At 35.5% G+C, this 13,163-nt stretch overlaps 1 protein-coding gene across 2 annotated transcripts in view; it reads right to left on the bottom strand.

Moving 5' to 3' along the window:
* Positions 1–13,163, bottom strand: part of LOC128888555 (matrix metalloproteinase-2) — a 206,621-nt gene that overhangs the window by 1,590 nt on the left and 191,868 nt on the right. For both annotated transcript variants that reach the window (XM_054145521.1, XM_054145522.1), the window contains 2 exons: positions 2,415–2,875; positions 451–749 (listed from right to left, as the gene is read on the bottom strand). In XM_054145521.1, the coding sequence (XP_054001496.1) occupies positions 451–749; positions 2,415–2,875 (760 nt within the window). The remainder of the gene's footprint in view (positions 1–450; positions 750–2,414; positions 2,876–13,163) is intronic.

The raw sequence follows: 13,163 nt of genomic DNA, 5'->3' as shown, positions 1-13,163 counted from the left end.
TCAAACCTGGGAATTACTTGACTAATTCAACAGTAAACTTGACTAGAATTAATTATGATCAACGGCAGTCGATTACTGAAATTAATTTTTCACGACAATTGACGATTAAATTAATCGTTAGTCGCTTGTCACGACTTATGATTGTTTGGTCTTCAATGACGACGAAATGTTCGTTGAATAATTATTTGGGAACATTTTTCTGATTAAATTTAATTTGAATTTGACACTTTTATAGTTTTACGTATTTATAATATTCTTGTACTGAAAAAGATATTAATTAAAAGTCGAAATGTTTCTTAAATAAGCTATGCTTGATCGGAGTATACATGTCAATTAACTTCACTGACATTTTAGCTCTACTCTCAATAATTATTTCGAAACGTTTTGTTTATTTTAATTAAATTTAACTTAAATCGCACATTCTCTAATCAAATAGAAAATTTGTAGTACCTCCAATACATGGATCCACTGAAGAAGTAGGTTTTCCCATTGTGTCCCCAGATCATCGCGCCGTCGATCTTCTCCAATGACTCCGGAAGTCCCAATATCGTCAATGGTCTCGGGTAACCAGGCTCGAGATTGATGGCGTTGAAAACGTAGTACATTTTGCCGATGAAGAAAACTATTTTCTTATCAGGCCTCTCGTAAACGGCGTCTACGTGATCGATTTCCTCAGGTAGATTGAACAAACGCGTAATTTCCGCTGGGTATCCCTCGTATAATCCTTGGTCGCCGATCCTCCACAGGTACTGAAACAGTTTGCGTATGTAAGAAATTTTAGGTTCATCCAGAGAAAGTTTATTCTATTAGTCTGTTGTAGTTTATTCTCAGTTTCGACAAATCTAATTATATTTCCAGTAGTCTTCTTTGGGAAGAGATATATAGAAGTATATTTTTAAATTATAAATTCAAGTAATAATATTGCACGACTGGTGTTATTTTGTGCGGGTTTTTACAATATTAGGTTGTCTCAAAAGTTTCTTTTGCTTCATTAATAAGTAATACATGCACAATATTTTATGTTTAATGTTACATTACTAAATTGTGCACGATTCATTTTGCTCCATTACTGTTACAACATGAATATCTATGAAATTAGATTGTCTATTTATATAAACACGACCACATCAAATAATTGAGTCCAACTCGCGAAAGAAACTTTCGGGACAACCTAATAGAATAATTAAGGAAGGAATAATACGAAAAAAATACTTAAAACTCGACTGTAGTAAATATTAGGAAGCATTACAATTATAGACTTTTATTTTTATTAATGCACGAAAGTCGTTCGTTTTGTGTTAAATTTGACTCGTGTTAGATGTTTGATAGATAGAAATTTGTCATCTTTTATTCGATATTTGAAATTTTTATTTACATAGAAATGTTTGATAATTAATCCGCTGTAGGCCCGTGTAACTTTTAGGTCACGTGGTAATATATCGACATTTAATAACCAACCAAATAATTTTAGCTTTTTCACAAGATGATACGTCTTAATTATACTATGTCTCTGATAACTAATAACAATATTCATAGACGGTTAGCAGCACCATCAACTTGAAATATCAAAAAATAAAGTACAGGATGCGGCAGAAATCACTCTCACATTTTAAAAAACGATTGAAAAAAAATGGTACGAGATAACACCAGATACTTTTTATTTCTTAAATCTAGATATAAAAAAGTTTTTTTTACTTTATGTTTTAAAAATTATGTCGTCCAAATGGTGGCCTTTACGGCCACCTTGGATAAACATTTGGTGTCGTTCTTGAAAAGTTCCGTCACTCTCGCTAGCATTTCGGGGGAAATTCTTTCAATTTCTTCTTTAGTTCATTCAAGGAACAAGGACGATGTTTGAAAACTTCGGCCTTGAGGTATCACCACAGAAAAAAGTCACATGGACTTAAATCCGCCGAGCTACGGTACATACAAGGCGTCGTCAGCGCGAAATTTTGCAGATGGTGTTTCCGGGTCCAGTGATTTCTTGACGCGAAAGAGTTTCGTGGTCACCGTAGCTCGGCGGATTTAAGTCCATGTAACTTTTTTTCTGTGGGAATGGAAGAATTTCCCCCGAAATGCTAGCGAGAGTGATGGAAAAATTTCAAGAACGACTTCAAATGTGTATCGCCCGTTAAAGGCTACCATTTGGACGACATAATTTTTAAAACATAAAGTAAAAAAACTTTTTTTATATCTAGATGTAAGAAATAAAGAGTTTCTAGTGGTATCTCGTACCACTTTTTTTCAATCGTTTTTTAAAATGTGGGAGTTATTTCTGCCGCACCCTGTACCTGAAGTTACCTAAAGTGAATGTCTTGCAAGTTGTGTCTGCGGGAAAATCACTTCAACCCACAGAGGATTAATTATAAAATCTTATTGGCTCGAAATTTAAATTCCATTTATTCGATGCTCACCCGTCCTTTGAACACGAAGATCTCCCTGCGAATAATGCTAATGGCGTCGTAGCTGGTGTCACATTTATCCGGGACGTCGGTCCTGGGTGTCGGTGGCCATCGATGCCTCGGCCTCTGGGTGTTTGTTATCGTCCTCATGGTGGTGGTGGTGGTGGTGGTCGTAGTGGTGGTCGATGTTGTGTGATGTCTGTGAGGCTTGTGAGGCCTCTGAGGTCGATCCTCCGGCCTCTCCGTTCTGTAATCCGGCTTTTGAGGGTAACGATCAGGGCGTCGAGGTCGGTCGTCGTTTGGATAGTGATTCGGTCTGGTCGGTTGTGTTCTCCACGGCCTGTGGGTCGGTCGTGTTCTCCACGGCCTGTAGGTCGTCCCGACGCTTGTCGTCGTTGTCCTCTGCGTTGTAGGACGGAACGGAGGCGACGGCCCACCTGGTATGTTGGCCCAAAGTTTCTCCTCGGGAGCACCTGTAACATGATCACGCGTTCTTCATTAGTCCTTAGCGCCCTGTTGGCCCATACACCAGGAAAACTCTGTTGAGAACGGAATTGGGAAACTCCGAAGGAAGCTGGCGAAATAGGGAGAGTTCTAAGTTCAAGACGCAATCTATCAAAAAGTAAGGATATTAACAATGAGTGTTTGCGTGCCGTTTAAACTTTCACTGGCTTGGTTTTATGGTTTCAGTATATTTTTGACGAGCCTCGCTCGACCTACGATCGCAAAGGGTTAACACTATAAACTTTTATATAACTTAACACTTCGTAGGATAAACTACTGCGAGGATAAATTTGTCAAATATGAATGTTTGCTTGAACTTTCTTATCTTACTCTTACACTTTCAATGTCCCGTGTGTTTGTTGTTTTAAGAGAAAATGTCAGAGGAAAACATTGCTCGGTTCGGAAGGGAGAACAGAACACCAGAAACCACAAGTTTGTTGAAATGGAAATATACTTTATAAGCAACCGCGTAGCTCGGAGACTCTTCGAGTTTGTCATTAATTATAATAAAAGTACACGTGAATCCATGGGTCGACTCGAATAATAAAATATAACTGTAAATATGAATGGAATGATAAGGGAAACTTATTTAAAAATCCGAAGGTCTATTATCTACCGAAGGATTCCACCCTTAGTTCGTTCCCAATACGACGGAACGAGAGGAGAAAAATTTATTTCAGGCTTCACGATGAAATCAATTTATCATGTCGCCATTCACAGAATCTCCCCTTAGAAGGGAAATTCTTATTTGCGTATCCTACGTACCGGATACAATTTGTGTAAACCCATAGACAGGCTTACGTCTATGTAAAGATGTTTCTTTGGATACCATTAAAGCCACTAGAGTTAAACCGTGGATTAGCAGCCCTTAAAATATTCAAATATGTGGCCAATTAAAACGAAGTTTATGACATTGAACATCGTTCAACATTTTCGATCGATAGTTTACGAAATATTAAACTTCGTAAGATCTGACTAGCCTTTATCCATCTACGAATTCTGTTTATTCAATTATAAATATTGAAAATAAATATCTTTTTTTTTTAATGCTTCCACTGCAAGAATTTTCTCACCTGTTTGAATAACATTGATAAATTAAATTTGCACAAACGTGTTTTCAGACGTCTTTTAAATTACCATCTCTATTTTAGATGTTACTTTTGAAAATTACACGCGTACAAATAAATTAACTCTTGAAAACTTGCAGAGTTGAAAATAATTTGTTTACACCGCTAAAAGTTTCAATAACAACTGGGACGAGTATTCAAATATTTGTAGTAGTTCTTGTTTAAAAGCTTTCGCTTAACCCGAGGGCAAATAAATTATTGACATATTTTTGTACGGACGTCACAGGTGACCTAATTAGAATCAGTTCAATCGTTTCCGATCTCGATAGTGGTTGAGTGCATGTGGAGTTTAAATGACGATATTCACTGTATTCGTTTGCGATCAACATTAAACGAAATTTTATTTGAATAATTGATAAAAAACACAATATTGCGATGTGTTTGTAATATTGATTCAATTGGATCAGTTTTACATACAAGTTTTTCTGTTTCCAATATGATTCCATTTTACAATTTAAATTCTATTTCATTTTATTCAAAATACGTATTTTGTCCATTTGTAGCAAAAATCCTTCAGGAAAAATGATAACGAACTACTGAATTATCTTAGTTTATACAAAATAGAAAATATTGCATTAACAAACAAACTATTGTTTATTAATAGTACATTTTGCAGTCCCAAAGAAGCTATTATCTATCAGCAGTAAATTTCACAATCTCGAATAAGCTATAATTCTTGAATGGTAAAGTTTGACGTCTCAAACAAGCAATTATTAACTAACAGCATGTATATTATCATCCAATTTGTATACCAATAAGCTTGTCTATGAATATTCAGATTATAGATGTTCATTGTGTGGATACGCCTGGAGAATTTATGGTTTTACTGAAGTGATGATAGCGATAATAGTAAGTCCATAATATTTTTCTTGTTTCGGGCACTTTTGAAATGACGTTATTTAAAATATCATTTCAAATAACAAGCTCACAAATCACAATAGTTACATATTTTCTAATTATTTTCATATGTGTTACTTTCATTGACGAAATAACATTGTTCGAGACATTAAGTGAAATAACGTATTATTTATATATTATATATACTTCAACTATATGTTTTACTGTGAGATGTTTATTATTAGGTTGTTCCAAAAGTTTCTTTCGTTTTATTAATAAGTAATACATACACAATATTTTATGTCTAATGTTACATTATTGAATTGTGTACGATTCATTTTGCTCCATTACTGTTACAACATCAACATCTAACAAATTGGATTGTCTATTTATATAAACACTACCGCAAAAAATAATTGAGCGCAAATTTCGAAAGAAACTTTTGGGACAACCTAATACAAGAGTTGCACGATGCTGATTACGATTTAGTTATTATGAAGCATCGCGCCAGATTTCTGTAGCCAATTATTAATCTCGTTAGTGTTGTTTGCAATCATTTACTTGATAGAATTGGAATATTCTCGCTGATTGATTTTTAAATTTGATGAAATCTCGTTGGTATCGATGTCGATCCATTTTTCGTTCCAGACTTCCATTGCTTTCTTCTCAATTAAATTTGTTACTCCAGTGTGTGTGTGACATTTTGACACATAGTTATCCTAACGTAAGTGAATTTTTCTACAGCTTCGTTTGCTCTTTCGTTATTAACAATTCCCAGATGTGATGGAATCCGAACAAGTTCAGGACATTTTTTCTATTCACGGTATGGCTAGTTCAGGTATCATCTATCGTCTTTGTTGTGGTAATAAGATCGTGGCTAGCATAACTGCCTTAAAATTAGCAAATACAACGAAAAGATTGTCCTTTAAGGTTCTTCTATATCGTAACCCCTGTAAGATTGTGTAAGCTTCACACGTGAAAATTGAAATACCCTTGTTAATTTTATACAACAGTTCTTGATTCTCTGTCACTTTGTTTATTGTAGCCATCAGTGAATATAAAAACATCAAATATTGTGTACGAATCCATTACTTACTAATAAAAACAAACGAAACTTTTCGATTCAACCTGATATCGTTATGTGTGATATCATAGTTGGCGCGTGTCTTACAAAATTATGTCATCAGATTCCACCGTCTTACAGTATCACATCTGTACACCTGGAAGGGATCTCTCTTCTATGTTCAGTCGGGTGCGGATTCCGCTAATTGGTAGCTCCCTAGCGAATATTAATTATCATTCGATTCTGGGACACACGCCGTTCCTGAATAATGCAACAATGCAGATAGCGGGGTTGCGCATGATGTATACTTTGCGCGACGCCATGTATTATGCATACAGTTTATTGCTGCCGACTCCTTACTAGCGTAATTAAAGATTACTTTTAAGGGAAACTTAACGAATCCCATTTGTACTATTTTCGTAATTAAATGCTGTTAGAAAAGGCTCAGTTACGCTAGAACACGTTATTATTTGAGATAAATAACAAATTTCTTTTAAAAAATAATTTAGTCTTTGGAAGGCGCGTGTTGTAGTTAAATGTAAGATTCGAAAGAATCTTAAAGTAAGGAAACAAATCGATTCCAGGCGAATTTCCGAGGAAAGGTCATGTAGAGATTTTTTAAACCCCTCCTCTCTCTCAGGACCCTTACGTGATTAACGAACAGTTCCTAATGAATAGGTTCTCGGTAGATGAAGTGTTATAATGCCATGTAAGCTATTATGTAACGTTTCGAAAAATTGTTTCACAATTTTTCAACAATCTTGACGATTCGTCCTACCAATTAAGATTCTAAATTTTATTTCAGCCATTTTTAGCTGACATTGCGAACCCCTAGGTTTCCCTACGTCGGCTATTCTGCTTTACGGTTTTTATCCCGATTTACAGGTTTCTCCCTTAACTCAAGGACGACGTGCACGGTCGACGAAGTGACTCATGATTAAGTGACACTCTTTCCGATGCTAATGAATTTTTAACGCCGCTGCCACGTCGGCATTTCGAAGATGGAAGACTGACGGAGAAGACCGAACTCGTCTGATAGACGTTACTCGAAAGCTACTTTATAAGACACTTTGAATATACGGGGTGCTTGGGCACCTTGATCAACTTCTAAATTATGCATTGTGTGAGGAAACTTTTTATACAAAAGTTCCATGATTTTGAGGGGTACGTCATGGTACGTTATGGATAATGTTAATTGATTCGAGCAAGTGAAAATAGAAATAAAATAATACCGTTATACTTTAAGCTTTAACAAGTTTTGTATTTCATTGCTATTAAAATTACTGCTACTAGTAGAGCACCAACATACGGAATAAATTTATCTTTAAATTTTTATAATAATCATATTTTCTAGAAAGAATGAATTTCAACAGATCGATTATGTCTTCTTTTTTTTCTTCTGTCGCTGTTCAGTTTTTAGAATACGACAAACACTGATCTGATATTTTTTCAAAGTAGTAGTCTATATGGTATAGATTTACTAATATTCTTAGGAAAAATCTTTGATGGTCTCACAAGGAATTAATATCACAGGAGCTCGTTCAAGTAGATTCTATCATTCTGGCGTGTTGTTTTCGCGTGTTGTACACGAGTTGTAACGAATTGGAATATATTAAAGCAACACATGCGTATCATGTTACAAGAGAACGAGTGTGCTTTGAACGCAATCTGTGTTGGACTGTTTAATATATTCTCGTTGAACGTGTTCCAATGTTAAACACGAAACGCGTCGTTAACTCCGCATAAGTTATGACAAATATTTATTTACAAGTATTATTGAATACTTGCTTCATCAACCATTTGCGTTCCTATGTCGAGCGAGGCTCGATAAAAATGTACTGAAATCGGAAAGTTTGGACTGCGAAAGTACGTAATTCTATAATAATGAATAAATTTCAATCTCACAATGTGCCCTATTTCTCCATTTGTTTGCTACATGTAGATGCATTTGTATTGGCATATTAAAGTCTAGTATAACTCATTGTCTAATATACAGGGTATTCAAGCTATTACTAGCCAGCGTTTTTCTCGTAAATGATATAAATGTCAAAAAACTGAGACAGGAAAAAGTGATATTGTTTTTTTATGTACAATGTAACCAGGTAGATAAATCTTTCGTACTTATACTGTTTGCTGAGGAATGAAGGTGATCTTCAGTTTTTTAAATGGAATGGTATATTTTTTATTTAAAAATATGGTAGAGTATCGAATTCTAAATAAAAAAGTATTGACATTTATTAGCCGTAAACCTCATAAGTAACGAGTAATTTCACTTTATTACTTGAAAATTTTCTTAATGTAATATGGAGATGGACATTCAACCTTGTCACAGATTTCCGCAGGACAGCGATGTGTACAGGCATGGAGCTCCTGATGAAGTGCTAGGTGACAGGGATGATGTTTTTCTTTACAAAGAATTCGTAGTACACTTGTTTGAATGTCCATCTCCATATTACATTAAGAAAATTTTCAAGTAATAAAGTGAAATTACTCGTTACTTATGAGGTTTACGGCTAATAAATGTCAATACTTTTTTATTTAGAATTCGATACTCTACCATATTTTTAAATAAAAAATATACCATTCCATTTAAAAAACTGAAGATAACCTTCATTTCTCAGAAAATAGTACAAATACAAAAGATCTATATACCTTGCACATTGCACACAAAAAACAACATAAATTTTTCCTCTTTCATTTTTTTGTCATACGTACCATTTACGAGAAAAACGCTGGCTAGTAATAGCCTGAACACCCTGTATAGTCCAATTGTTGATCAAGTTATTAAACTACTAGAGGTAGCAAAGAAAAATGTTTTTCCTGTTTTAAGGAAGCAGTTAGAACGCTACATGAAAGTTGCAAACGGTATATACCAAGCAATCATACTAAAGTATACGTTAGTCGACAAATGTACGTTTTTTTTATGAAGTCTCGGAAAGTAGTGGGTTGAAATGAACGAGTCTAATATTTAAGAAATACATCCGAGCCAGTACCACAAGTTCTCCAGAGCTACTTTCCAGGTTCCCTGGGTCCTCCAGTCGTGAATTTTCCATCGTAACTCTATCTTTCGTAGGAACCATAAATTTCATCATTTTTCGCCATTATCCCCTGCCCGGGAGGCAAGAGTTTCGCTAGGGGAAGTCGTATATTTCCAAACGCTGGGAGGAAGCGCGAGGAATCAGGGAAGTTGGTCATTCGTGGAACGATGTGGGTGCATCGAGGTGGGATCAATGGGATGCATTTCTGTCGACGGTTCCGAAGGAGAAGCATCCTCGAAGCGTACCAAGAGTAAGGAAGGATTAACCAGGAAACTACGGTGAGCCGGTAATGAACGTATTTCGGTATGGCTGGTCTCTCCGTAGGGGAAATGCACGCGGCACTTTGCTACCATATTACAAGGGAGCACCGTTCAACGTGGACGAACATTGTTTTCGTTTTTCGTTTCGACGGAGATATCCCCGATTCCCAGCTGGAGATATTCCTGGTCGACTGCTCGCTGGAAATTTCGGTTAAGGGTGGCGGTAACCTCGTTCCATGGTCGACCATTTTTTATTTTTCATAGCGAACGTTCGAGGATACGGTGGACTGGAATCGGTTATTACAATTCTCTTCTTTTTATTTGACACATTTTTAACCCCTTAACGCGCGATTCTTTTCCATTTTATTGGAAAAACGTCGTACATTCTTTTATCTGTATTGTACTGCAGGGTTTAGGTGTATTCTGACGGGGATTTTTCATTTTAAACGGTGCTTTCGAGTTATTTTCTGTGTTGGCAAAGGAAGAAATGAGAAACAATATTGGAAACGTAATTGCGTGTGATATATTGTCAAATAGGGATGGCGGTTAGGAAAATTTAATATATTTTATTTTCACTTTCTAGCATTTATTTGTGTTTGACGAATACCAACATAGGCTTACTTGTGAGTAGACTTGCGGATCTTTATGCATTTATAGGAAATTTGAATGTGCAAGAAATTACAAAATGCAAACAATATACAAGAATATAAAAAAGATTGGAAGTAAGGTTCGCGTTATAATATTTGGAGAATAAAATAAATTCCTATTTAGGTTGAATTTACGTAGATTCGGTTGCAAAGATTTTATTTTGCATAAAGATCCGCAGTCTACTTATGAGTCAATATAAACATTGAAGAAGAAATACATCAATACATCATTTGGTGGAGCCTAGAGAGTGTTCTCTTATATTCCTTGGGTAGTAGAAGGGTTTAGAGACTCGACGAGAAAGACAAGAGCCATACATAGCTTACTGGATCAATGTGGAAAATTAGCAAACTTTGAAGCGTTATAGCTTGAAAACTAATAAAAATCGGGTAAATACATTAAAGCTTAATGAATTCGTCTTGGACAGTACTATCGTATGGTATAAAAAAAATATATATAGTTCCATTTGAAAAACGAAACTTGACCATCATATCTCGTTAAATAACAAAGTTAACAAAAATTCCTTCTCGCTGAAATATGAGCCCCACTTTACCGTGCAATTTCCATATTTGAAATGTTGCATTTGGCCGATAGTTTTAGAGTTAGAGCACTGTATCACTAAAATTGACTATCACCCTGTATACCACATCTTACAATCATTAATTAAAGAGATAAATAACTAAAGATTGGGTACGTATGAGTTTAGAATACCACACAACTAGTGATAAAAAAAAAGCACCAAAAAGCTGGAAAAGTATCAGTTCAGACACTTTAGAGAAAAGACAAAGGCAATAAGGCACGTTTCATAGTCAGTGATGAAACAGATCAGCCACTAAAGACTGAGAAAGTATAACTTGAAAAAATCGATAACGAAGACCAGGAGCATAAGCACAGGAGCATCACAGTAATCAAGGAAGAGAAAAACCGAAGATTGATAAATATGAGTTTCAAATAGTTCAACAGAATAAATGAAAGAAATGCCAGGGTACCAATCGCCAGTTAATGAAGATCAAACGTTAATTCAAGATTTCGGAGGCAAGATTGGGCAGTAAGGGGAACAGAATCGAATCGTGACAGCGAAGGAAGACGAGCTATATAGAAGAGATAGGGATTCCAGAATTGACGAATCGGGCACAGATTCGTTCCGTTTCTCCAAATTTTCAGTTACAACTTGGTGAATTGAATCTTTACCGACTCGAAATTCCTCTGCTCGAATTTACACAGTCACATTCGAATCGATGGCGACGAGTTCACAAACTTTCTGCGCAAGTTCGTCATTGTTCGCCAACTCCGGACGACCTGGCCGTTTGTCGTCGCTCAAATGCTCTTGGCCGTCTTTGAAGCATTCACATCCTTCCGTATGGGGGATTGTCGCCATAAACTTTCAACGTTTCAAGTGTTTGGGTGGCCGTTTTCACGAGTTTCACGGGGAATTGAATATTTGCTTAATTGCATTTTCACATTAAACCTATACTCCGGGAAACCTAAGCAATTAAGCAAGAAATGGAGTAAGCAAGTTTGGAGTCTCAAGGTTGAGAGTAACGATACACAAGAATGCGAACAAATCCATAAATGAGTTCACTGCACAAATCGATTAACTCCATAAAACAAAAAGTTGAGAAATGCGATGAAATGAGTAATAATAATAAAAAATAAATTATTTACTATTCGATGGCCAAGAAACATTTTGTCTTTTAATGGTATTAATCTTTATTATTCAGGAAAGTTATTATAAATATAAAAGTTATGACTATACCAAATGCTTTGACGCTTAAATTTAAGATTTCTCAAAAAGTGGAGTTGAGAGGTTAGTCGCAGTCAGGAAAAGGAAAAACGACATTTCTTTGTGATTTTTTTTTTAATTATTAAATAATAATTTGCAGAAGTAACAATTAAGTATATTATAACGCATGTTTTGAAGAACTAAAAAACATTTTTTGTATTATATAGGTTTGCGGTGAGTAAGATTTCTCTACACTAGTTTACCTGAAAACAAAAACAAAGGTAAATTTCGAAAATACATCGGTCTAGCGGGTCCCCGATCGAAGGATTGTGGAAAAAATTAATTTAAAACAAGATGGCGCACATTTGAAGTTGATTTTCAATTTTTTCACTAAAATTAAGCGATTCAATACAGGATAAAAAAAAGTATACAAGAAAATAAAAAATCCTTCGAGGGACCCGTTGGTCTAATGTATTTTCTAAATCTACCTTTAGTTTTGTTTTCAGGTGCACCAGCTTGAAGAAATCTTGCTCACCGCAAACCAAGTGGCCACCCACGCCATCGCCTGTTATGACGAAATGAATTAACCTTTTTTTAAAACAAATATTCTTTTACAGTTCTTTAAGACATACTTTGTAATATATTTACATTTCATTCAGAAAAATTATTATTTAATTCCTTAAAAAAAACACACACAAGAAATTGTCCGTTTCCATTCTCCTGACTGCGACTAAACCCTTAATCGATTTGTGCAGTGAACGAGTCAAATATATGAAATATAAGAAATAAAACATATGTTACAATAAGGAAGTCAAAACATACTCTAATTTAATTTTCTGTATAAATAGAAATGAATTGCACAAGCCGTGTTCTGGATACTCCCACTGGATTAATCAGCAATCTGTCGCGATCATTTCTCTCTTTAAACAAATCAGGAACTAAGAAATTTACGAAAGAGTCGCGCGTCCAGCTTCCGTTGGATTGTCCAATTATTAAAATGCGTTTCTTTTCCATGCGACAAGCTAGACGCGTTATAGCTTGCATCGTCACAAGTACGTATACCTAGCCGCTGTGGAAACAGAACTACAGCAATTCCAGAGCCGGCCCAATGTTTTTCCTCGAACAATTTGCATCGACGCGACGAGCACGGAGTTTGCTCTCGGCTAAGAAACTACAATCACGACAGTTGCGACAGAACGATGGAAATTGCATCGTTGCAACAAGACGGGGGAAAAAGGGGAGCTCTGCTTAGCTGCGCGAAAACAAACGTATTCGAACTTCTACCATGTGCAAGCATATTGCTAATCAAACGCTTAAGAGCAAGAACAAAGGTAAATGGAGCCTTTTTGAAAAGGTCCAAATAGTAAAGTTATTAAGCTCTGCTGGCCAACGAGTAATTTGAAGATAATCATTCAAAATTAAATTAAGAATATTGTCGATAAGAGCAGTATTTAATTAACACATTCGCGACCGCTGAAGTCAATTCATGTCACTTCAAATTCTATTTCTTGTTATGAAAAAACAACTATGAAAATCTTTTTATTTGATACTTCTACATATTTAC

This window comes from Hylaeus anthracinus, unplaced genomic scaffold (genome assembly GCF_026225885.1).
Source record: "Hylaeus anthracinus isolate JK02 unplaced genomic scaffold, UHH_iyHylAnth1.0_haploid 11994, whole genome shotgun sequence".
NCBI lineage: Eukaryota > Metazoa > Arthropoda > Insecta > Hymenoptera > Colletidae > Hylaeus > Hylaeus anthracinus.
The sequence above is the reverse complement of the archived record's forward strand: the minus strand, read 5'-3'. Positions and strand labels throughout refer to the sequence as shown.